At 33.1% G+C, this 26,884-nt stretch overlaps 1 protein-coding gene across 1 annotated transcript; it reads right to left on the minus strand.

The window, feature by feature from the left end:
- Positions 1-671: 671 nt before the first annotated feature.
- On the minus strand, positions 672-3,457 carry LOC143549668 (uncharacterized). The gene is made up of 5 exons (XM_077040525.1): positions 3,373-3,457; positions 1,985-2,148; positions 1,830-1,905; positions 1,589-1,715; positions 672-885 (listed from the first exon to the last, which is right to left on the minus strand). The coding sequence occupies exons 2-5, from the start codon at positions 2,102-2,104 to the stop codon at positions 672-674; spliced, it is 537 nt and encodes a 178-aa protein (XP_076896640.1). The 5' UTR covers positions 2,105-2,148; positions 3,373-3,457.
- Between the last annotated feature and the right edge of the window lie 23,427 nt (positions 3,458-26,884).

Genomic DNA, 26,884 nt, shown 5'->3' on the forward strand with positions numbered 1-26,884 from the left:
TAGATGAACGTATTTATAATGATGTATAGTTGGTTAGTGAAACTCGCACGGTATGACGGCGAGTTGATGCAAATTTAGCCGGTCCTTGGTTACGGCACAATCAAAATACAAGAATGAGACATTCAAAAAAGTGTGTGTTACGACGGGGAACCAACAAGAATTCGGTTGGTATTGACGCTACCAGCACCAAATTGTAAACATAAGTTACTAAGCAAATGAAAAAATATTTTTTTTAAAGAAAATAATACATTAAAAAAACTCGTCACTTGACCCAGTCAAACTTGGTTGTAACTTTTGTTCAATTAATATGATATATAATTGTTGAAGATAAGAATTGCATACTTGAATTTACCATTTTAGCAAGACGATATCAAAGAATACTATATAACATATATATACTTTTAGACCATTCGTAGTGAGGACCTTGGCGTTTTGGTGCCAAAATGTAAGGGGTTGCTCATCTTTTACCATGCATGGTCTTATATAGTTTGATGTTGTCTCATGTCAGTTTCATAGGTTTTTCTAAGCCGAACATCGGTTTAACATTTCAATACTTATAAAAAGGTATTGTCTAAATTACCCCTTATATACTTTTTGTGTCCCAAAAATTATATAAAGAGAATGCAAGAACAATAAGAATCATAATTATGATACTTTGTAGAACTACATGTTTAAGAATCTTCAAGATCAGAATCAGAATCAGAATCCGAGTCTGTAGCTGACTGCAACTCAGGACGTAGTACTCTTCTGTTCGTGTTGGCCTCTAACGGAGGCAACCCATCATCTTCACTAGAATCTGACTCAACGGTTTCCTCTGCAGTTGAAGGCTCTTTCTGAGAGTTTCCACTAGAACCGTCCGCCATAGCTGACTTAAATATTTCCGGCCTGCATATATGAGCAAGATTAGAGACAAAATTCCAATTAAATCAAAAACAAATTTACAGAATGTTAAAAGCAGGAGTAACTAAGATGACAGGTCAACAACACATAAAACAGCTTGCAAATAGAGTATGACCTGATGTCACGAAAAATCAGCATACTTATGAAAAAAGAAAGAGTCACTTAATCCATTTTTACTATATTATAGGAGTCCCTAAACTTATTTAAAATGCGCATACTCGTGAAACTTAAAAAAACAATAAGTTTTTTCTGAGAAACGGGCAAGATTTGGTGAAGTTACGTCGTAAGTAGTAAAAAAGTTGACGTATAGGATATGCACTTGTAATTAAAGCGGTTAACATTGACAAAGTGGTGTTCCACATCATCAAAAGAGTGTACATAGCATCCAAGTCAACAAAAGGGTATCTACATAGTCTCCAGATACATAATGTTTGTCTTAATAAGCAACATACTTTAAAAAAATTCACATAAACATGTAATTTAAACAAGTTCTGGGACTTTTTCGTGCAAATTGAGAAGGTGTGTCGGTTTATAATGTGTGTAACTATTGGCCCATAAAGTACTATATTTCTTTGAGTGGCATTCAAGTTCTAGGTAATACTTTATGATAAACCAATGATCTAAAAACTTGCCTATTTATCTTTGTGGTCTAAATAAGTGGAAACCGCAGGTTAACATAGTAACTAACCATTCTGGAGACTTTTGTAGCACTCTGACTTGTTCATGAAAAAGAACTTGAAGAACAACACATGCCACTTTTCTTCCAGACTCAACAGCCTCCTCTCTACCGCTATCATCAACCACCACAAAACTACCTGCAACATTGTACATTGTACACTTAACTTATATCCAATTTAACAGCAACCATCATCCCAACGTATCATAAAAGAACACTCACATAGTAACAGCATGCAAAGTACAACACGTACCTCGTTTTATCCACATGCTTTTCTGAAACTTAGCTGGGAAAATGGCCAATGCATTCTCTCCTTTAGCATCGATCACCTGTATTTATAAAGTACCAAATATAAATCATTTAACCAAACAAAAATGAAGGAGATGTGATGAATAAACATTGCCATACCTCTATTAGATTAGAGCCTCGTAGAGAAACAACTTGCATGATACTTTGGCCTGGTTGAAGAGTTAATGTCTCGTCATTAACCGCCCTCTTCAGATTCTTCCTTCCACTTTTCATAGCCATTTCACTTCAATGCTACTTGTACAGTATGAAACTCGGTATTATGGCTGCAAATTCATTAATATTAATGATGCAGCACAAGTTAGTTAACTACTTAACATGCCATCAAGGCTGTATAAATGCTATTACACCAGATTGATCTTCTGGCTGTTTGCAGGTTGTGTGGTACTCGAGTTTTCTTCTTTTTTTTTAATCATTTTATCGATATCAAGCTACATAATGGCTAATGCAAAGTTAATATTATATTTGGCTTGAACATAGCATAAAGTTAGTTTTCTTATATACATTTCATTTTCCAAACAAAACCAACATTTGATGCAGAACCCACATACAAGCGTAAAGTTTTTGAGCGAAGAAATTCAAACAGTTGAAAATGAGAGCCGCAATAAGAACAACATTTTCTGGATTAATAATTGATTTAAAGGGTACGAGACGAGATGTAAATTTGGAGTGCAGGCCTTCGAGCAACTGGTACGGTTGCCACTTTGCGACCTTGAGGGTCATGAATTCAAGCCGTGGAGAAGTAGGGTAACACTACGTACATCAGATCGCGAAGCGATCCGGCCCTTTACCGGACCTAAGGGTGCAAACAAGTCGAGCTGTTCACAAGCTAATCGAGATCGGATCAATAAAAAGCTCAAAAAAAGCGAAGCATTTTCAAGCTCGAGCCAAGCGTGAGCCTCAAATAAAGCTCGTTTAGTTATCGAGCACGAGCTCGAGCCTTGTATGCGAAGCTCGATAAGAAAAAGTATAAAGAGTGGAATGGACTGAGTTTTTTTTTTCTTTTTCATGTTTTACATATATTTTAAAGAAATGGAACATTATAAAGAATGAGATGTGAATGCTCTTGAGTCGGTCAAACGTTGTAGTTAAACGCTTGAAGATACTATTGGTATAGTTTTGAGTATAAAACTAAGGTTCTAACTTAGTTGTTTGTGAGTTTATTATCTTCCTAAAACTAGAACTTTAATATGCTCTTAAATATACTAAGCACATTGACTACTTGGCATTGTAACTCGTTATCATACCGGCCAGTGGCGGATTCAGAATTTTTTTTCCGGAATGTTCTAATTTCATAGGGCCGGGGCATAAAAATTCCGACTGTTCGGACGGTTCGGGTCGGGTAAGGTTGATCAATCATCACATAACCATTCTATTATATTCGACAATATGTAGTCACGAATTGTGTTTTGCAATTAAACTATATACATCAATCAATATATTTATTATAAATTGTCATTTGATGATCTTTAATTAATTAAACACTGAACCTGAATTGTTGAATTCGTTGAGCCACTGATACCGGCGACAGTGACGGAGTCCGGCGGACGGCGGCGATGGCCGTGTGAGGTGTGACTACTGAGACTTTTGGTGTTGGTTAGTTTGGGAATAAAATGAAACCCTAAATTTTAAAAAGTAGTAGTGCCACGTTATAAACGTCATATATCAATAATTATTCATTTTTATTTTACACTTTATTTATATTATACTAGTCTGTATCCCTCGTATTACGGGGTTGTTTTATATTATTTATTTTTTGAATATTTATTTTTTTATTTTGTGAAAGTTAATAATATATTTATGGTTAGATGATAAATTGTTTCATAAATAAATAAATAAACAAGATGTTATAACTCGGTTTAAAAGCTAAATGGGTTTGATAAGACCCAAGACCCGTTTATGTTTTTTTTACTATAAAATTTGTTTTTTAATTATAAATAATATATATATATTAAATAAATCAGATATTAATTTTTAATATATCCTTATTTTATAGGATTTTTATATTAAATATTAGATAAGATTAGTTTTTAACTTAATGAGATGTTATAACCCGTTTAAGAAACATCTGGGTTTGATGCGACTCATACCCGTGAATTCGGGTCAAATGCATGAGAAGCATCAATTTAAAAATCAAGCAAATATGGTGACTCCAAAAAAAGAGGGAGCGACCACATTACGACACGTAGGATTTTTATAGTTTCGTTTATATATATTATATAGATCATTAGATGAGACCCAAGACCCGTTTATTTTTTTTACTATAAAATTAGTTTTTTAATTATAAATAATATTTATGAAAGTTAATAATATACTTATGGTTTGATGAGACCCAAAACCCGTTTATTTTTTTACTATAAAATTGGATTTTTAATTTAAATAATATATATTTTTTTAACATAAATAAGATATTAAATTTTAGTACATCCTATTTTATAGGATTTTTCCATCAATAATTTGGTGAGAATAATTTTTAATTTAATGAGATTTATAACCCGTTTAAGGAATATCTGGGTTTGGTAAGATCCATACCCATGAATTCGGGTCAAATGCATGAGAAGCCTCCATTTAAAAATCAAACAAATCTGGTGACTCCAAAAAAAAGAGGAAGTGACCACAACGCGACACGTATGAGTTTTATGTTTTCGTTTATATATTATTGATTTATAACATGATTAAATTATTTATTTTTTTAAACTCTATTTATATTATATCTATATACTTTTATAAAAAACAAATATTTTATAAAAACATATATATACATATTATACTACTATACATTGTTAGAATATATTTCACAATATACATGGTGAAATTCGAAAATCAACAACAAACGTGTTTGTTAAATATTGAAAAGATTATAATTTTAAATGTTATTATTAACATATTATACTATGTATATTGTTGAAGATTATAAATAAAAAAAACTCTAATATGATTTCAATTTAAAAAGTAATTTTTTTAATCATTAAATTATAAATATATGCTTAAAAGTTGATCCATTTATCTATTGGTTTTTTTGTACATTGTCATATAAATTTATAAATTATAAATATATGATTCAAATCTATGTATTTATTTTTTCGGTTAATTTAGTAAACTATACATATATGTGTTGAATTGTAAGGATAGAATAGACCAATCACTTTAAAATATAATAAAGTTATCATATTTAGTTTCTTTGGGTTTTTTTATAAATGATTGCTTCGGGTTTTTTGTGTAACTTAAATTCGGGTTAAAAGTTTGTAAATAGATCGTTTTGTACAAATTAACTATATTTGGCTTAAATTTGTTACAGGTTAAAAAGGGGTAATCTGATTTTTTTTTTTAATTTTTGAGAATACAAATAGATTTATCATCAAACTTGTTACGGGTTCAAAGTTTTGACTTGAAAATGTAAAAACAAATAAAAGTTAGAATTTTAAATGTGATTGGGTTTCGAATTTATTTTTAATGACATTTTTGGAAATAGCCAAAAGATTCGGTATTTTGCACATTGAGTATTTTTCTCATGGGTATTAAAATTTAAGAAAAAATGACAAAACACTTCTGACATGCTACCTCTAGGCCTATCAGTGCTTCTAACTTTTATCAAATTAGAAAATTTGTGTAAGTATTGATTTTTCCTTTGTTAATTGGCAAAGTTGAGAAGCCCTTAAATTTATCAAAATCTTTTTCATTGTGTAACTCAAAACTATTATTATATGAGAAGTATTCTTCGAAATTGGTTCATAACCAAATCTCTTTCGGTTATACATATATGATACCGAGAATAAATTTTCAATAGGTGAAGTGTTATTGTGTAACATCCCGAAATTTCAAGATAATATTAATTATATTACTTAATATTAGAGAGAAAGTTTACTCGGGTTATCAGGAAATAAATAACAGAATAGGAGTTGGTATGAATCGGGCTAGTGTTGGGTAATGGATGCGGGTTGTGGACTTGGATTATTTGAGATGGGTTAAATGAGAATGGGATTTAAGGGATATAAATATCCCCTAAACCCAAAATTTCTTCATTCTCACCCTACACCCTAAAACTCCTACACACATTCTAACCGATCAAGATTCGGAGCCGAGACCCGAGATTTTGTTGATAGATCTGAGTTGGTAAGGTAAGAACAAATCCAACAAAGCTAATATTACTGAAAATGGTTAGGATTGGATGGGTTAACCGGACCCGAAACCCAAACTGCCCAAATCGGACCCCTAAAACGTCGATTTTAGGCCGATTTGATGGTTGGGTTTTGTAGGCGCCGATCATACGATTCCGTGGGTACCAAAATCGAGTTATTTGGCTAAGAAACGAAGGAGTTATGGGCAAACAGATCTGCAGCGCGATAACTTCGCCTGCAAGATTAAGTTCGCCTGATGAACTTCGCCTTCAAGCGTAACTTCGCCTTCAAGCGTAACTTCGCCTAAGGATAACTTCGCCTACGGCCAAGTTCGCCTAAGGATAACTTCGCCTGAAGCCAAGTTCGCCTAAGGATAACTTCGTCTGAAGCCAAGTTGGCCTAAGGTTTAACTTCGCCTGAAGCCAAGTTCGCCTAAGGTTTAACTTCGCCTGAAGCTAAGTTCGCCCGAGGGTTAACTTCGCCTAAAGCCAAGTTTGATTAGAAAATAAATTATAAAGCGATAAGTTAAAGTAAGCTAATACTAGGCCCAGATTAGATCAGGCGAGTATTGATACGTGTAACTTGTTCAATCAGCCGAGCTCAGTTAAAGAAGGGATTTGCAGCTATCAGAAAAAGAGGCAGAGTTCAGGTGAGTTTCTAGCCCCATTTCCTTGTTATGTTTTCGGGGCTGTGTGCATACTCGATGTGAAGTGTGAATACACTTACCTTAAGTGGTAAGTGTATGCTATAGATGTTATACGAGGTATATATTTGTAATGCTTGTCGGTACGTGAACGATCTTCGGATATTGCACGTATCACCAAGGATAGTAAATTCCAAGTGGTTGTTAGTGTGTATGAATGTTATGATGTAACATGTTTATTACGTAAATACCGAACTGATATGAAGCGTGTTGTAGACAAGTAGAGGTAGAGCGTGTTAGAAGTGGCAAGAGTCTAGTAAGAGCGTTAGTGGCATAGCGTGAGTGCGTGATAGGGAAAGCCTATACGTGCCTTCGTTATTAAGTGGCATAGCGTGAGTGCGTGATAGGGAAAGCCTATACGTGCCTTCGTTATTAAGTGGCATAGCGTGAGTGCGTGATAGGGAAAGCCTATACGTGCCTTCGTTATTAAGTGGCATAGCGTGAGTGCGTGATAGGGAAAGCCTATACGTGCCTTCGTTATTAAGTGGCATAGCGGGAGTGCGTGATAGGGAAAGCCTATACGTGCTTTCGTTATTAAGTGGCATAGCGTGAGTGCGTGATAGGGAAAGCCTATACGTGCCTTTGTAATTAAGTGGCTAAGCTGTAGGGGTAATTAAGTGGTTAAACAGTAGCGGGTCAGATAGTGGACTACGTGTCTTCGGATACGCATATGATGTATGTAGTGGTTGTATGACGAGTTGCTTGATTAACTAGAACTCACTCAGCGTAGCTGACTTTTAGTATGCACACAGGTGAGCTGATTACAGAGTTAGCATGAGAATGACACACGACATGGATTGAACGGCTGGCATCTGAAGAAAGAAGTAAAGATGTTTTAAATATAAAGTTTTGTGTCATGGTATCAAAGAAAAGATTCAATGTTTTGTAACAAATGATTGATGTTTTATATTCCGCAAAAAGTTTTAATAAACTCTGATTTGAAGAACTGTGTTTATGAGTAAATCCGACACGAAAGTAGGGCCACCGGGTTCGGGGCCTTACATATTGGGTATATTTTTTCACATGCATTATTTTTTTATTAAGTTTATTATTATTTTTTTTTTGGAAAAAATCATTCTGTGATATAAATAAAATCTATTTATATATAACGATGCAATCATAGATTTAATACAATTTTTATGTACATTATGAATTATTTTATTTGTAACTTAATTATTTAGATTATCTCGTGTGTTACACGAGCTCTAAAGCTAGTTTACTAATAATTAATTTATATACGTTTTCATAATTAACTAGCTATGCTGTTTTAAAGTAACAAAAGTTTATCCAACTTGTCCTTTTCTATTGGAGGATTTTATATTTGTTATAAGAGTGATATGCAGTTTTCGTTCCTATGGTTTGTCTAAATGTGCGATTTTAGTCCAATAGTTTCAAATTTGCAATTTTCGTCTCTGTTGTTTCATTTCACTTGCAATTAAACGTCAATTCATTAACTTCGTTAAACCTGGTTGTTAAACCCATCAACGTGCCCCTCATGTGAGGGTCATTTTTGTCCATTTTCCCCCAAATAAATCCCAGTCGTAATTCCTAAGCCCCTCTCACGTGAGGGCTGGGTGTATTTGAGAAAAAAAGGGACAAAATTGCCTTCACGTGAAGGGTACACGATGGGTTTAACGACCAGACTTAACGGAGTTAATGAATTAAGGTTTAATTGCAGGTGAAATGAAACCACATGGACTAAAATCGCTAATTTGAAACTATTAGACTAAAACCGCATAATTGGACAGGCCACAGAGATGTAAACCGCAGTTTACTCTTTCTATAAATAATAAGGCCTAAGAGAATTTCTAACCAATTAAATAATTCAAAATGATATTCAGAAAGTACTTTGTTTGGTTTGTTAACTAGGTTATTGACCCGTGGATGCCACGGGTGGAAAAATATAAATCATGTAACATCCACATGTTTCTAGCATCAACTGATATATAAATCATGTAAAAAGCATAACATTCAATTAAAATAACATCCATTTTACAATTATAAATTAGTAAATAGATCCTTATAAACCACATTTGTAGTTTTATTTGTAACTTTACCTTCCTTGTCGAATATAACTGTCTCTACCCTTCACTCATGATAAAGCCACATATAGCTGACCATGTGTAGACACCGTTTCTCGCAGGTATATGCCAACTCTTGTTAGGACTGGCCTTGACTTTTATTAATGGTCATTGCAAAATAAACTGCAACAGGAAACTGTCTTCGTTTCAATATGAATGACAGTTTCTTATCTGAAGGAGTTAGACCACTACGAGTTATATAAGTGCGAAACCCAATGTTAGTACCTGAAATAACATTTACTTCGATAAAACGCCCCCCAAGTTAATTACTTGTAATCTGGTTCCGTTGCATAAACCGTTCTTCTGATCAATATTCTTTAGTAACATTATTGACACACCAACTTTTAGAACCAATCTATGATTAGGCATACCATACATCATTAAAAAATTTAGAAAATCCGGTGAGTGTAATGCTGGATCTAAACCAGGACCAACACTATCAGACTTGTCTATACTATCAGAACTGAGGTATTCAACTTCTTCTCCGGGAAACAAAGACAAAAATTTGCCATTTCCGCCCTAGCATTTCCGCATTGGGTTGGGGTGTGACAGATTTAAGATATCACAAATGATGTGACAAATGGCCTTATAAACTCGATACCACTTAGTTGTTTGTAACTAGGAAGTGTCAAATTGCGTACGCATTAAGTCTAAAGATTTCAAAAGGCCGACGTATTATGCACTCGACAGCCAAAAAAAACCACGTGGTGTTTTCTAAATTGCCCATTAAGTGAATGTTAATTCATCAAAACCAAAATTCATTAATATTCTTATGTTGTCCTTGTAAATGTAGTTGTCCAATGTCTATCACTAACGACGAAATGAGCCTTTGTGATTCGAAAAACATCACAAATTAGACCAGCTTGTAATCGAAAAAAACCATAAATTAACAACCGCTACAAAATCATTTGCAAAATGATTGAATAAATAAATAAAAAATAGAATAAAAAAATTAAAATGTCAATCGCAAACCAACCATAAAATTGTGAAGAAAAATAAAACAAAATAAAATAAGCAAGTTCGGTCATAAAACTGTCGTTAAATTTAAGGTTATTTACTTTGTTAATAATTCTTAATATTGATGTGGTTGTGGAATGGAATGAGTCGTGTCTTGTGTTTGATTTGGTGCTTGTTTCTAAGGGTTTGATTAATTTATTGTTTGATCGGTTATATGCTTTTTGTTAAATTTAATTTATTCCTTTTATATAATTAGTCGTTCAAGGAACTTTTAAAAAGTGTAAATGATTTTCATAGGTGTGTTAATTCTGATTCAAGTCAATATATGTAGTTTACGGTTAGATGGCATGCTCGGAAATGATGATTGAAGACTGGAGTCATTTGCTACGTTTTTGTCTTTTGATCTTTCTATGAACGTTGTTATTTGTTAAAACAGGATAAAATTATAAAAATTGTCCTTTATGTTTGTATCAAATTTCAACGTTTGTCCTTTATTTTTAAAATTAGCATGATTTGTACTTTACGTTTCCAAATGTTACAATGCTTGTCTTTTGACCCTAACCCAGTTAGTTTTTACCGTTAAATCTGATAATATGCTTTTTTACTTGAGGACATATTGATCATTTTACCTGATTATTTAAAAATACATTAATAACTTTAATTTAATGAAATTAAAATCACAACAGTTCTATTTCCACAGCCGTCACTAGTGCCCTATTCCGCTTCCCCCAAATCATGTTCATCTCACAGATTAAGCAAATTAATCTCATCTAAAATCTAAATAAAGCATAAAATCACAATCCTTTACACAAAATCCAAACGAAAACAACTACTGATTCTAATTTGGGCAAATAGAAATAATTTTTGAGGATTGGTGAAATTAGGGCACTAGCAAACTAAAGCAATCCTCGAGACGTTTTAAATTCCAATAAAGTTGATTCCAAACCATATTTATTGATTTTGTTTCTCTCTCTAGTCTCAACTTCAGATCCAATCAATATTCTTCCAATGTTTATGTTGTAAATTAACTATTCTAAAATAATAAGAACCGAAGACTAGAGCCTGAAATGAAATAAAACCGAACTGAATATGAATGTCGCATGAGACTAACGAGTACCCAAATCAAACCCATAAGGATATGAAAACTTTTAACCATATAAGTCTTACCAACCGAATATTCGAATTTGTTTAAGCGATCGTCAAACGACGGTTCCCAACTCCGGTAAAGAACCTAACCTAAACTCATAAATAAAAAAAAGTTGGGTATCGATCAAGCCCTAACCTAAACTCATAAAAAGTAAAATTTGGGAGGGTATATATGATCGAACCCTAATCTAAACTCGTAGAAAGTAAAATTTAGGTATATTTCGTGTATTGTTATCTAAAACAAACACAAAAAAAATAATATGATTTTATAATTGTTAACAATCACATCGTATTTTATATTTAGAAAGTTAATGTATTATAACTTTTCCTAAAAGTATATATATAAGTTACATATAGTGGTTTTTAAAAATTAATAATCCGACAGCTAGGCACAAATCCACAAATTCTCTTAAGATATTTATATATTATTCATCTCACACAATTTTATATTTACCCAACCTTACCTTTGGCTAGAAACCCCATCTCTTTGGTGAAGGTAATATCTTCTTTATCAAGTCGTCCTTCTTCCCATAATGATGAAACAAAAGCTACATTTAATACAATAGTTTTTCCTTTCCTTATGATTTTGACTTTGTTGTTAAAAAATGAAAACCCTAGATTTTTTAGTGGAGATATTCACGGCAATAATTTTGTTATTGTTATGAATGTAGACTATAATCTTTGACCAATGTTTGATTTTATATTAAATATTAATTAATTATATGATTCGAATATTAAACGATTCAGTTATTAAATAAAATAATAATTGACGTCGTCGTTGTAGCTAGACGAAAGCAAAAGCGCTATTTTAGGTCTAGGTTTTTTTATAATATCGGCGTCTTGGTAAATCAAAGAGTGGTCCTTGAAGAGAGAATCAATCTAATTGGGGTTATTCAATTTTTTGGGGGCTGCAAAATGAACAACAGTATCATTTGTCTACTTAGGGTTTCAAAAAGTTGTACTACTGATAATAATAATGATGAACAACAGCAGCGATATGAACAATTGCAATTTGCACATCCACAAACTTCTTAATATTACTAATAATAATAATAATGTTTCAAGTTTAAAGTTTAACCAAAAATAGAAGCCATTGAAACCAATGTATTCTTCAATCCTCTCTCTTTGAAGCGACCTGCAAACAAACAAACAAACATCAACATTCCAAATGATTATTACTTAAGTAAACAAATAAAACTCGGCCATCAGCGAGCGAAACTCCATCATCCTCTTAGTGCTCGGTGGCATCAGTCATTTCTTCCTGATGTCACCATCTTCCCTAAATACAAAGCACATCATTTCTATCTCTGCTCGATAATGCTGCCTGGATGCATCCTCTAAGTCATCAGTCGCCTGCCAGACTCGTCCAGGTTCTTGGCTCTACAATAACCAATGTGTCAACAAGTTTGCGTATCGCATCTAACCCCGGTGTTGGCCAAGGATATGCCAGCCTCTTTTTCAACCGATACAACGCTTGTCTTTTTTCATCGACCTCTCGGGTCATATGGGGTATCATAGCCTTTGTTCTCTACACATAGTTTTTCAAACGTTGGTCAGCTTCAATATAGCTGTCACGCTTATCCAAACAATCGTCCGTGAAGGCAAACGAGTGTTCCAAAATCATTGCATTAGCCAAAGCCCTCATGCATCTTCTGCTTTCAAGCAAGATGAAAGAGAACTCCATCTTGTTTTTCCAGTATGCTTATTCTGTTAGCATGTTAAATGGCGGCATCTCCGCAATCTTTAGCATTGCTCGCTCATAACATTGATAGAAACCTGATTACAAATCACAACTTTAAATAAAAAAAAGTATATCATAATAATAATAATAATAATAACTAGTATTCGTACCCGTGCGTTGCGGCGGGGCACGTTAAACGCGATATATTGCCAACAGAAACTAAATCGTAATCCGACCCATTACCAATAAAACCAAATTGCAAGTTGTAATCAGACTCGTAACCATCATAATACAAATATACATCCAGATTCTATACATCGTGAATGAAATGGAGGGGAAAAAAGTTAAAGCCCTGAACTTTTGAGACTATAGAAATTGTACTAAAAATACATTCTGCATCTAAATTTACTTCAGAGAAAATTTTGACACAAAACCGAATAAAATTTCAACCCACTTACAATTTGCACTCCGTGACCTCAACATATTTTCAACCCATAAGTTGGTTGTTCCTAAGGAAAACTGAACCTGAAATCAAATTTGAACCCTTCTAAGTTGCCGAACCTGCAACCAACTGTTCGGTACACACATATAAAAAAAAACAAACTTAAATCCCAGGTTTGACTAATTGTAAGTCAAACTACGAACGTGCACTAATTCCACCCTACTAAAGTACTTTGGAAAGCATTCTAACAACGTTGAAATATTATGTAAAACTCTCTATATAACTAAAATGCAGCATAATCATATACAATTTCAATACTAATTCATCACACTCAAAAATCAAACAAAAGCTACTCTGGTGTATGATTCTAACATCAAAAAGAGGGAGAAAACCTTGAACATTTTGAAGCTCCAACTCAACGTTAAGAAGCTCCTCCAGAAGATCATGTGTGCTACTAATTCCTGCTAATGATTCCACACCTGTTTGCTTAGAAAGTCTCCTGTATCAAATAGCTTGTAACCAAGACCTGAAATTGTGGTTGGGTGACCTAGTGTTCGCTAAATACCCCTGGTCAAATAACGAATGACCTACGGTACTCAAACCATTTACACAACTTATAACCACTTCCAAAAGTACCCTTAAAAAAAGTATGTCAAATTTAAAGCATGGATAAAATGAGAATAACATACCTGCTGCTTTATCTACAAATTGACCAAAACCCCTATGACCAATTTGTATAACTTGCAGTTTTGATGGGTTAAAGCATAGTCAAAAAGAAAATAAATATACATAAGCCATTTGTTTTGTTTATTCTTATCCACATCTTTTAATTATTATCTTAAAGAGTATCAAAATCAAAAAGAAAAAAAATTGTTCATTTAATTAAATGAACGAATATGAACACAATGCTTAATTCGTTTATTTACGTTCATCAACTTTCGTTTATGCTTGTTCATTTTTGTTTATTCGATTATGTTCATTTAACCCATTTAACCATGTAACATTTTAAAATAAATCAATATGTTTGGTAAGAATCCATATACGTTAATCATGTAGTTAATATTTTAAATTTGTTCATTTGTGTTCATTCAAGTGTGTTCATTTTTGTTTGTCTGTGCTCGTTTGCTTATTCATTTATTTTTATTCAATTATGTTTATTTACATTCGTTTACGATACAATTAGTTTATTTTTTAACAAACTAATATACGCGAACACGAATATGTTCATTTTTTAAATAAACATGAATGCAACTATTTGTTCAATTAATTTTTTATTTTCTTACAAATCTGAGAATCTTTTCCCCATATTAAGATCTTACATTAATTTTGATGTTTCTATCATGTAACATGGACCGACAAAATAAGCAATTAAAAAAAAGCAAACGCTCTAGATTACCTGTAGCTCAATCATAAACCTTCAAGGCTACATCAGCAAACAATGTTTGTAGTAAGTCGAGTCTCTGGTTCGGTGAACCTATCGGCTGAAGTAAATTCACAAAATTATCTTATCTTTTACAAACACAAATACAAATTAAAATCAAAGTCTAATTCATACAAACCGAGGGTTAATTATACTATGAAATCATCCTCAACAATTTAAAACGAATTGGAAATTAACATGAATAAAAGAAGTGCAAAAACCTTTAGAAATAGCAGTTGGATGAACTTGTATCATATTAAAAAAGACTTGTACATTTTAAAGTTATTAGAGCTCTTACAAACAACAGGTATCTAGTTCATCCAGTTCGCTCTAAAATGTTAATCAAACTTGCAGAGTCCAAGAAAAGTATACATTATAGTCAAATAAATAAAACCAAGCTAAATAGTATTATTCTTATTCCTAAGCTAATGTTATCTGATGGTAATTTATATGGTAAAACTCATTTCAAAATACAAATCAAAATCATTGGTGAAAGCAATTGCACCCTCTACATTACAGTATGCTAGACTTCTATCATTGTTGCTAACAAAGTCAAGTAAAATGCAAAGTAAATGTAAATACCTGACCGATGTTTAGCACTTGATATATCCCTTGCTGGTGTTGTTCCTTCGTTACGGAAATGATATTTACAACCAGCCACAATCAATTTCTAAAATAACTAAGTTATGATAACAATATACAAAACAAACCTAACCTTCGTCGATTCAGAGATGATAACGAATCCAACATGAAGCGGCAATCGTTAGTAAATCATAATGAAAAATCACAAATCAATGAACCCTAACCTTAGTTAGAAATATTGTTATCGATTCCCTTTGACATGATGACGAACAGTGTATCGATTTAGGGCTTAATAAATTTCACTCGTTAATTGATACTTCATGTAGGCATGTGGGTGGCCGGCGGAATCTGTCGGAGAGATTGGTGAGGCTTAAGCCCATGATCCATATTTATATAAGCATTAATTACCGGGTAATTCTCATTTTACACACATTCCATACACCTCCCAGAACACACACTTAGCTCTCTCTTATACTGCTCTCTCTTTCTCTCTAGCCGAAATCACCAAGGAAAACCGATCCCGATCCAATGTAATGATAGTATGATGTTGTTTGAGCTTAAACCCGTTAGATATGGTCACGAAATGACGAGCCGACACCGTTAAACCGTTTAAGTCACGATATCCGGGTGGAATCGGGTATAAACCGAGCTTAAGATGAGCTTAGGGATCACCCAAGCTCATATCTGGATCGAACGGGATGAAATACGGTGAAAAACGAGCTAAAACTCGTTTTTTCGACGAATCCGCGGTTTTCCGGTGACGGCGCCGGAAAAGGTTATACGAGGTAAGAGATGTCAGAGAATGACATTCTCTGACCTAACCCTAATTAGCTAACGGGAAGTTAACGAATTAGAGGTAATTCGTTAACGGGGAGTTAACGAATTAGAAGCATTTCGTCAAGCGATTCGTTAAGGATAAGTTAAAGAACTAGCTCCCAATTCGTGTTGACCGTTCGTTAAAAGAAATAACGAATTAGAAGATTTCAATTCGCTACATGGACTGGTTCTATATGGACTGATTCGTTAAGGGTCCAGTTCGTTATAAGGTCCAATTCGTTTAAATAACTAGTTCGTTAAAGGGTTCAATTCGTTACGAGAACCAGTTCGCTAAGTTTAACATAATGGCAGAACAGTCCCTGGACTTAGAAAAGAATGAGTGATATGGTCTAAATTATACATATTTTTATATTAATATTCTCTACATTTTTATGTACTTTTGAGCCAGATTTGTATTGAATTTTATTATTAGTTGGTTCATATGTAAGTTTAATGGTTTCAAGAATCTACGAGTTAAAATGAAGTATATTTTACTATATTGCGACCAACGAGTAAATATTTTATAATAGTAATAAAGAAAACTATTACATACACTTTAATTAAATAATATGTATGCTCATGTATATATATTGAATTCTTAGAATTCAATAATTGAGTTGAATATTTGTGTAATATAGTTTTCGGCAGCCAGACATGCGCACATGACCAAGGAACAATTGGGCTAGACAAATTTTGTTGGGCTTCACATGATATGAAATTAATAACACAAAGTCAAATTCAGAAAAAAAAACCTATGGAATCGAGAGAGAGGGACGGCGTATAGGGGACTGCCCCTATTGATGCACATTGGAAGTTTGGAACAAAGCAGAAGCACGCAAGCACGTCAAACAAAGTTCCACGGCCAAGTCTTAAAAGAGGGAATTAATAAGTTAGCAGCCAGGCCCGTCAATTAATTAAAGCTCACAGGCTAGCAGCTCAACTATATTTATTTCTTTTTCGATGAACTGCAATAACTATTATATCTTTATTTCGTCGAATATTATTATGATTGGCTAAACTATTAGACTATCTGGGTTTGGATGAATACTTTTTAGACTTGTATTATTTTCAGTTTTGGATTATTATTGATAGGTTCATGCTTTGGTAAAGTTTTTATTTTATTTGCTTGTGATGCATATGCGTATTTGGCATTAATTTATTATAAATTTTTGTTCCATATGCGTCTTTGTGAATGTCTTTCATGTATGGATGCGTATTAGGTTGTTTACTGTGTGTTTACAACTAATTTATGGTATATAGTTAATGTATTCCATAGGAACGGTAATTGAGAGTTTAGAGATACCTTATATTCTGTCACTTGAGAGACCGCGAGGTAATTAAGTGTCGTCTGTTTTGGTCTTTTACGGGTTTGGGTAGTGATTGCACGGGAGTGAGTTACCTTAGATTCCTTTAGATTCTTACAAATCTGAATTATAACCGAATTCAATAGATACCCCTCTACGCCTTAGGGTGTTTTGTGATTAGTGAGACCGGGAGGTGATCCGAGCCATTAAACCGTTGAGTTTACATGATATTTAGGGTTCTTAGGTATTGTAGGTGAGACCGGGAGGTGATCTAGCGTACTTTAGTTATTCCTTAAATTTCATATTTTTAGAATACGGTACCAATCATAAATCAAATTCTGAGAGTTTACGAGTTGACTAGTAGGATTCCTTGCCTAGGTAGTTGTTTCCCCTATTTGAGTTTTAAGCCGACTTGTCCGTGTCTAGTTTAGTTTAAGTATCTTTTTAGTTTATATTTAATAATTAAAAAAAATCAATTTATTTAAGTTATTAGTCAGAGTCTAGTTTAAGTGTCGCTAGTGTCCTGTGGATTCGACATCCGGACTTCATTAGGCTTTACTACAGTTGATAGGTACACTTGCCTGTCTAGTGGTCTAGCATTAAGATAGTCTAGATTTATAAATTTAAAACTAGAGTGTCTAGGTTAAGTTAGGTTTTTAATAGACCGCGTTTCTGCACTTCAATGAGGTAATTACAAAATAACCTTTGGACCTTGATAATTTATGAAAGATACCTTTGAAGGTTAACGAGTATCGATTAACTAATCGGTAATGATCCAACGAAGAAAAACCGACTTAGATACGTGAGACTAATTAAGTAGATAATAAGAAGAGCTAGAGCCGTATTTAATATATGTATGATTATACAGTTAGTCGTGCTCAGCTCAGGAAAGGATTAACAATTAACGGTGAACGTAACCGCATTCAAGTGAGTTTCTAGCCCCACTTCCTTGTTATGTTTTTGGGGCTATGTGCATACTCGATGTGATAGTCAATACACTTACCTTAAGTGGTAAGTGTATGCCTCGTATGATTTATGTATGATGATTGTTTGACGATGCATGAACGATCTTCGGATATCGCACGTAATATTAAGAAAAGGTATGTAAAGACAAGTATGGTACAATGTACTAAATATAGGGAACCGACCCTAAGGATGTCGGCGAATGTAGGGAACCGACCCTAATAATGTCGGCGAATGTAGGGAACCGACCCTAGTAATGTCGGCGAATGCAGGGAACCTACCCTAATAATATCGGCGAAGGTTATAGGGCGAAATGCTCTTTAAACGTATGTGTATGAATGAAAGTATGTATGTAAGTATGAAAGAAAGAATGAAAGTATGTGATGGAGGTAGGTACCTTTGGGTGCATATGTAAGTATGTGAATGTATCGTATGTTGTCTGATTAACTAGAACTCATTCAGCTTAGCTGACTTTTAGTATGCCCGCAGGTTAACAGAATGAGACAGCTGGTTTGAGCAGGACACATGGCAAGATTGAAGAGGCTGGCATCTGAATGACATATGAAGATTTGTCATGATGTTTTAATACTATACTTTAATTATGTTTTGAAAGGACAAGTTATGAATATTTGTAATGAATGGTTGACATTTATTATTATTCCGCGAAAATTTTATTTAACTCTAATGGTTATAACTATGTTTATGAGTAAATCCAACGTCAGATGTGAGGCACCGGAGACGGGGCCTTACAGGCCAGCAAGAAGCCGGCGCGTCATCTTAATTCACGCACTGTGGTTTTTAAGAACGCCATCTCCATCTCGTAAGCCTCATCGGAATCGTTGCGGGCGCCGAAATGGAAATACGCCATGGCTTTGATTGCTGCATAATCATGACCGTTATGACACGTTGCAAGAAGCCAGTAACTGAAACCGGCCGGTGGTGCTGGTGGAAACAATACAAGGGGGTTATTATTAGCCATTTCCAACTGTACAGTACCTGGCAATGACACTTAGGTTAAAACATTTATTTTTTATTATATTGAAAAACAAAATTTATATTGAAAGCTCTTGATATTGCTTGTTATTAGATTTCCTTTCAATAATAAATTATTAGAGAAATCAGTACAACTTTTCAAAACCATAAGGAGACAAACGATACTGTTTTTGTTGTTCATATTGCAACCCCCAAAAATTGAATAACCCCAATTAGATTGATTCTCTCTTCAAGGACCGCTCTCTGATTTACCAAGACGCCGATATTATAAAAACCTAGATCTATAATAGCGCTTTCACTTTCGTTTAACTACAGCGACGTTAATTATTATTTTATTTAATAACTGAATCATTTAATATTCGAATCATCAAATTAATTAATATTTAATATAGAATCAAACATTGGTCAAAGATTATAGTCTACATTCATAATAATAACAAAATTATTACCGTGAATATCTCCACTAAAAAATATAGGGTTTTCATTTTTTAACAACAAAGTCAAAATCATAAGGAAAATAAAAACTATTGCATTAAATGTAGCTTTGGTTTCATCATTATAGGAAGAAGATGGCTTTCTAAAGAAGATATTACCTTCACCAAAGAGATGCGGTGTCTAGCCAAAGGTAAAAAGTGAAATTTGGGTGGGTATCAATGATCAAACCCTAACCTAAACTCGTGGAAAGTAAAATTTAGGTATCTTTCACGTATTGTTATCTAAAACAAACACAAAAAAATAATACGGTTTTATAATTGTTAACAATCACACCGTACTTTATATTTAGAAAGTTAATGTATTATTACTTTTCCTAAAAGTATATATTTATAAGTTACATATAGTGGTTAAAAAAATATATATATTTTTTTAAATTAATAATCCGACAGCCACGCACAAATCCACAATTCTCTTAAGATATATATATATATTATTCATCTCACACAATTTTATATTTACCCAACCTTACCTTTGGCTACACACCCCATCTCTTTGGTGAAGGTAATATCTTCTTTACCAAGTCATCCTTCTTCCTATAATGACAAAACAAATGCTACATTTAATAAAATAGTTTTTCTTTTCCTTATGATTTTTATTATGTTGTTAAAAAATGAAAACCCAAGATTTTTTAGTGGAGATATTCAAGGCAATAATTTTGTTATTGTTATAAATGTAGACTATAATCTTTGACCAATGTTTGATTCTATATTAAATATTAATTAATTAGATGATTTGAATATCAAATGATTCAGTTATTAAATAAAATAATAATTAACGTCGTTGTAACTAGACGAAAGCGAAAGCGCTATTTTAGGCCTAGGTTTTTTATAATATCGACGTCTTGGTAAATCAAATAGTGGCCCTTGAAGAGAGAATCTATCTAATTGGGGTTATTCAATTTTTTGGGGGCTGCAATATGAACAGCAGCAACAGTATCGTTTGTCTCCTTAGGGTTTCGAAAAATTGTACTACAGCTTTTCAATTTTTTGGAGGCTTCCTTTTTGCGTGGAAGGTGAAGAAACACATACTGATTTCTATAATAATTTATTATTGAAAGGAAATCTAATAACAAGCAATATCGAGAGCTTTCAATATAAATTTTGTTTTTCAATATAATAAAAAATAAATGTTTTAACCTAAGTGTCATTGTCAGGTACTGTACAGTTGGAAATGGCTAATAATAACCCCCTTGTATTGTTTCCACCAGCACCACCAGCCGGTTTTAGTTACTGGCTTCTTGCAACGTGCCACGACCCGACAACCCCCGAACGTTGCCTCGATTTGCATGCCGAGGAGTTGTTGATCAAGATTCTCAAAGTACATGCAAGTGTCGAAGTGCTGCCCGAGAATCTAGAAAATAATAAGCTAAGCAAGGTAAGAATTCTGTCCGAATAAAATATTAATAAAATAATAAAGGCTTAGACCCTAGTCAGGGGTATAGCCTAGACCTTGATCAAAGAATTATAAATATAATGAATAAATTAAAGTAATGTTTCTTTAAGAAAGATAGAATTTTTAAAGAATATAGTTAATACATTATTTCTTATTTTTAAGAAATATAAGATATTAACAAAGGATAGAGATAATTGACGTTTCTTCTTGAAGAAGAAACATATCACATAGTTAGCAAATATAGAGAAAGATTTCATATCAAAATATTTCATTTAAACAAAAGATCAATCAAGATTTAAGCTATCAAAACCAGACTAAAGGTCTCTATCCGGATTAAAAGACGATCCGGGTATTTATATAAACCTATTTTATTATAGGTCAATCATTCAATCAATCATTCATTCACAAAGGTTTTCAAACGAGATCACCCCATCATTCAGAACAGACAGTCACAGGTGAATACGTTAAACCTTTTTCAGTCAAGATAAACGGGTTGTTTATCTTAAACAAAGACAGTCAAATAAAGATTTATGGGATTACGTGATCCCTATTTTATACAAGATAGAAAATAAAAGCAACTCAGACCGAGTACACATGTGTCTGGATCCAAACATAATCAATCTAGTCTATCAGTTAAAGCTACGTGGCCGTAGACTAGAGGTCATAATTAAAGTTCTCCAAAGGGTATCAACTCCCGGAGAACCGTAATTGTGTGTGTATGGAAGTGGCACAATCCCAGAAATATTAGACGTTTCTGCTGAGATTGTTTCATGAAAACTATCTTGTCAGTCAAAGAAAGATTTATAAAATGTTTTTAGAGTCAATGATTCACCAGCATATCGCTGACGTATTTCCCCCCCATGATTACAGGAAATAAAAGTTAGTACAGGTAGCAAGGAATTAGAGCCATTCAAGGAGATAGACGCTCGCAAGGTAGAGATGGCTCAGTTTTAAAATTATTAAATATTACAAATAATATTTAAACAAGTTTATAAATCAAACGAGGTTTACAAATCAAACTCTTGAATATTTATTATTCGAAAAGCTTTCTAATAAATCAAATATTATTATTGTTATAAATAAAGATTTTACAAATAAACTAATGTTTCAAAATATAAATTAATATTTTATTATAAACTAAAGACTTCCGCTAAAACTCTGATATATTTTCAAAATAGGTACCAACTATTGGTCACACGCCTAGGCCCTAAGTGAGGGTGTGACAAGTTGGTATCAGAGCCATCGATCTTAGCGAATTAGGTATTTAATCATACCTAGGCTTCGATCAGAAATAAGTTTATAATAATCATTAGTATCCAAGTAAGGATATCAAAGAAATAATTGAATGATTAAAATACGAATAAAATATAACAAGTACGGATAAGATAGGAAAACGCGCTCCTATCCCTAATATAACCTCGTACACATATGCGATCGTCAATCTAGCGAAGAATCCGTTCAGCTTCGATCCGGTAAAGGGAAAGGCTATATGGGAACACATTTTCTCCCAATTCCTATATCTAGTGACGAAAGTTCATACCAAACAACAATGGAGGAAGATTCAGATTCGTTTGATTCAAACATCCCGCTAGCCCAGATTATTCCAAATCAAAACACGTATGGAGACGTATCAAGTAGATCCAAGAAACCAATGGTGTCAGAAGGAAAGGAAGTAATGACTTATCCAGAAGAAAATCCTCAAGGACAGGAATATTATTCAACAATGCAAAATCCTTACTCTACTCATACTAAAGGAATGGATGCTGAAGAAAGACAAAAAGAAAAGAATAAAGGAGAAAATGTTAAGAAGGACGACAAGATCAAGAAGCTGATTATTCGATGGAAGAAATAAGAGTCTTATTAGTTATAAACAATGCAAGTATAATAAATGTCGTGCAATCTTGTAACAACATAAAAAAGAGATGTATTTAAATTTCCTCGAAATTTGTAATGTATCTTTTAAAGAATCATGTCAAGAAAAGATTGCACAAACTCTCAAGATAATTCTTCCAAGTACCTCTGGAAGTAAGAGAGTCATAGCTAGAAAATAAATGAAAGGTTCAGGTGGACAAAGTTTAAAAAGATGATTAATCTCAAGTCAACACTTCACGAGATAACTAGCAAGGATTAAATGAAACATGACCTAGAAATAAGAATTATAGAAATTCTTGGGGTCTATTTTTGTCATCGACCTCTCGAGCCATATGGGGGATCATAGCTTTTGTTCTTTGCACATATTTTTTCAATCGTTGTTCAGCTTCAATGTAGCTGTCATGCTTATCCAAACAATCGTTCGTGAAGGCAAACGAGTGCTCCAAAATCATTGAATTAGCCAAAGCCCTCAGGCGTCTTCTCCTTTCAAGCAAGATGAAAGAGAACTCCATCTTGCATTTCCAATATGCTTCTTCTGTCAGCATGTTAAATGGCGGCATCTCCGCAATCTTTAGCATTGCTCGCTCATAACATTGATAGAAACTTGATTACAAATCACAATTTTAAATAAAAAAAGTAAATCATATAATAATAATAATAAATGTAAATAGAGTTAACATAGTTTATACATGTAAAATAATAATAAGTACATAATTAACTTATTACCTATATTGACCACCCGTGTAATCCTATCAAGATATCGAAGGTTGGGAGCCGCATCAGGGCAAAATTGTGTAGCAATGTTGGTTTGTTTTAGCAATGATTTTTTTCCTGCTCGGCCAGCAAGAAGCCGGTGCGTCATCTTAATTCACCCACCGTGTTTTTTAAAAACGCCATCTCCGCCTCGTAAGCCTGATCGGAATCGCCGCGGGCGCCGAAATGGAAATACGCCATGGCTCCGATTGCTACATATTCATGACCGTTATGACACGTTACAAGAAACCAGTAACTGAACCCCGCCGGTGGTGCTGGTGGAAACAACACAAGGGGGGATTATTATTAGCCATTTCCAACAGTACAATACCTGATAGACAATGACACTTAGGTTAAAACATTGCTTTTTGATTATATTGAAAAACAAAAATTATATTGAAAGCTCCCGATATTGCTTTTTATTAAATTTCCTTTCAATAATAATTTATTAGAGAAATCAGTATGTGTTTCTTCACTTTCCACGCAAAAAGGAAGCCTTAAAAAAATTGAAAAGCTGTAGTACAACTTTTCGAAGCCCTATGGAGACAAACGATACTGTTGTTGCTGTTCATATTGCAGCCCCAACAAATTGAATAACCCCAATTAGATTGATCCTCTCTTCTAGGACCACTCTTTAATTTACCAAGACGCCGATAATATAGAAAACCTAGACCTAAAATAGCGCTTTCGCTGTCGTTTAGCTACAATGACGTTAATTATTATTTTATTTAATAGCTGAATCATTTAATATTCGAATCATCTAATTAATTAATATTTAATATAGAATAAAACATTGGTAAAAAATTATAGTCTACATTCATAAAAATAACAAAATTATTGCCTTGAATATCTCCACTAAAAAATATAGGGTGTTCATTTTTTAACAACAAAGTCAAAATCATAAGGAAAAGAAAAAACTATCGTATTAAATGTAGATTTTGTTTTATCATTATGGGAAGAATTATGACTTGATAAAGAAGATATTACATTCACCAAAGAGATGAGGTGTCTAGCCAAAGGTAAAATGTAAAATTTGGGTGAGTATCGATGATCAAACCCTAAACTAAACTCGTGAAAAGTAAAATTTAGGTATCTTTCGTGTATTGTTATCTAAAACAAACACAAAAAAATAATACGGTTTTATAATTTTTAACAATCACATCGTATTATATATTTAGAAAGTTAATGTATTATTCCTTTTCCTAAAAGTATTTATATTTATAAGTTACATATAGTGGTTAAAAAAATATACCGTTTATTTTAAATTAATAATCCGACAGACACGCACAAATCCACAATTCTCTTAAGATATTTATATATTATGCATCTCACACAATTTTATATTTACCCAACCTTACCTTTGGCTAGTACCACATCTCTTTGGTGAAGGTAACATCTTCTTTACCAAGTCATTCTTCTTCCCATAATAATGAAACAAAAGCTACATTTAATAGAATAGTTTTTCTTTTTCCTATGATTTTGATTTTGTTGTTAAAAAATGAAAACCCTAGATTTTTTAGTGGAGATATTTACGGCAATAATTTTGTTATTGTTATGAATGTAGACTATAATCTTTGACCAATATTTGATTCTATATTAAATATTAATTAATTATATGATTCGTATTAAATGATTCAGTTATTAAATAAAATAATAATTAACGTCGTTGTAGCTAGACGAAAGCGAAAGCGCTATTTTGGGTCTAGGTTTTTTATAATATTGGTTTTTTGGTAAATCCGTGTAATCCTATTGGGATATGGAAGGTTGGGAGTTGCATCAGGGCAAAGTTGTGTAGCAATGTTGGTTTGTATAGCAATGAATTTTTCCTGCTCGGCTAGAAAGAAGTCGGCGCGTCGTCTTAATTCACGCACCTTGGTTTTTAAAAACGCCATCTCCGTCTCGTAAGCCTCCTCGGAATCGTTGCGGGCGCCGAAAAGGAAATACGCCATGTCACACCCCGAACAAAGGCGGCGGAACATGTCGAGGTGTAACGATTGCCCATAAGCACATGACACTAATTAAAGCGACAATATTTAACAAACTCATTTCATTTCACAACATCGAAAATGTCACATAACATACTTGTTTCAGAAGATAAGCATAACAAAATATAGCAAATAAATATTGTTCATTTTTGCTAATATCCTAAAGGTCTTGATGACGTTTTCTCCAACTCCATAATCAACCAAGATGTAAGCATGTAACATTTCATAAAATAAAGTTTATCAACACAAAGGTTGGTGAGCAATTCATAAGTTTGAGCATATAAATATATAATAAGAAAGAGCCACAAAACTCGTATACGAAACAATAAATAAAAGCAATAATTTGGATAAAATCGCTAATAGAATTACGTTAGCGACACCTAACTATAAGGGGATGGAAACTAGTCTAGGATTTATAGTTATCGTTAATTGCATTACATTAACAACACCTTGCTATAAGGGGATGCCAAATAGACTAGGGTTTTATAGTTCCACCAACCAAAAGCGATAAACATATGGGCATATAATCATAGAACACCAAATCTGGCAATTATTCAAGTAAAGTATACAATAACATTTGTGGTTTAAGATTCAAGTATAAAACATTTAGTTGAATAAGTATGCAATGTCACCTCAAAACAAAAGATGGAAAACGGGGTATGAAAGTACTCACGTTCAAGTAATAAACTTGAAACATGAAAATTTGGAGATTTGCCGGAACGACGAGTTTAACGAACAAAGCCTAAAAGGAAAGAAGTCTTGAATTTACAAAAGTTGTCTTGAAAGTCTTTAAATAAAATAAATGTTGAGAAATGTAAATAATTAAAATTCAAGGTTTTAAATGTAACTATTTAAGGATTTATAATAATAACCGTTTAAAAATGTAAGTTTACTCGAAACCGGGTTAAAATATCTAACCTTAATATTTACTCAACCTATGTTAAGTAATAAGGTGGGTAAAATGCAAGAATGCAAGTCCCTTGGGAATAAAGATACTAAAACGGGTTTTTAACGAGTGTTTGGGTTGTTGGTTCAGGTCTTGATAATTGGTTAAGCCCAAAGTCAACTATCCAAAATATTCAATGTTATGATATAACTCATAAAAATTCAATAATACTTAACTAAGTATGTAGATCTATTGTTTTAGAACTAACATCGTACGTTAAACGAGTGTTCGGTTTTGTCGGTCCAAACTTTGTTATGAGATCAAATTGGATCCAACATTTCCAAGTAATTAAGAAAATAATTAAAATCATTTTGTAAACTATTTTTAAAGAAATATACAAGTCTTGATAGCTA

This window comes from Bidens hawaiensis, unplaced genomic scaffold, assembly GCF_021521415.1.
Source record: "Bidens hawaiensis isolate Kalapana, Puna unplaced genomic scaffold, B.hawaiensis_p1.1 tig00015748_1, whole genome shotgun sequence".
NCBI lineage: Eukaryota > Viridiplantae > Streptophyta > Magnoliopsida > Asterales > Asteraceae > Bidens > Bidens hawaiensis.

Coding starts and splice junctions, on each gene's coding strand:
- LOC143549668 (XM_077040525.1), bottom strand. CDS start 2,104: ATGGCTATGAAAAGTGGAAGGAAGAATCTGAAGAGGGCGGTTAATGAC. Junction 1,716..1,829: donor AAGCATGTGGATAAAACGAG/GTACGTGTTGTA, acceptor ACAATGTTGCAG/GTAGTTTTGTGGTGGTTGAT. Junction 886..1,588: donor CTACAAAAGTCTCCAGAATG/GTTAGTTACTAT, acceptor TCATATATGCAG/GCCGGAAATATTTAAGTCAG.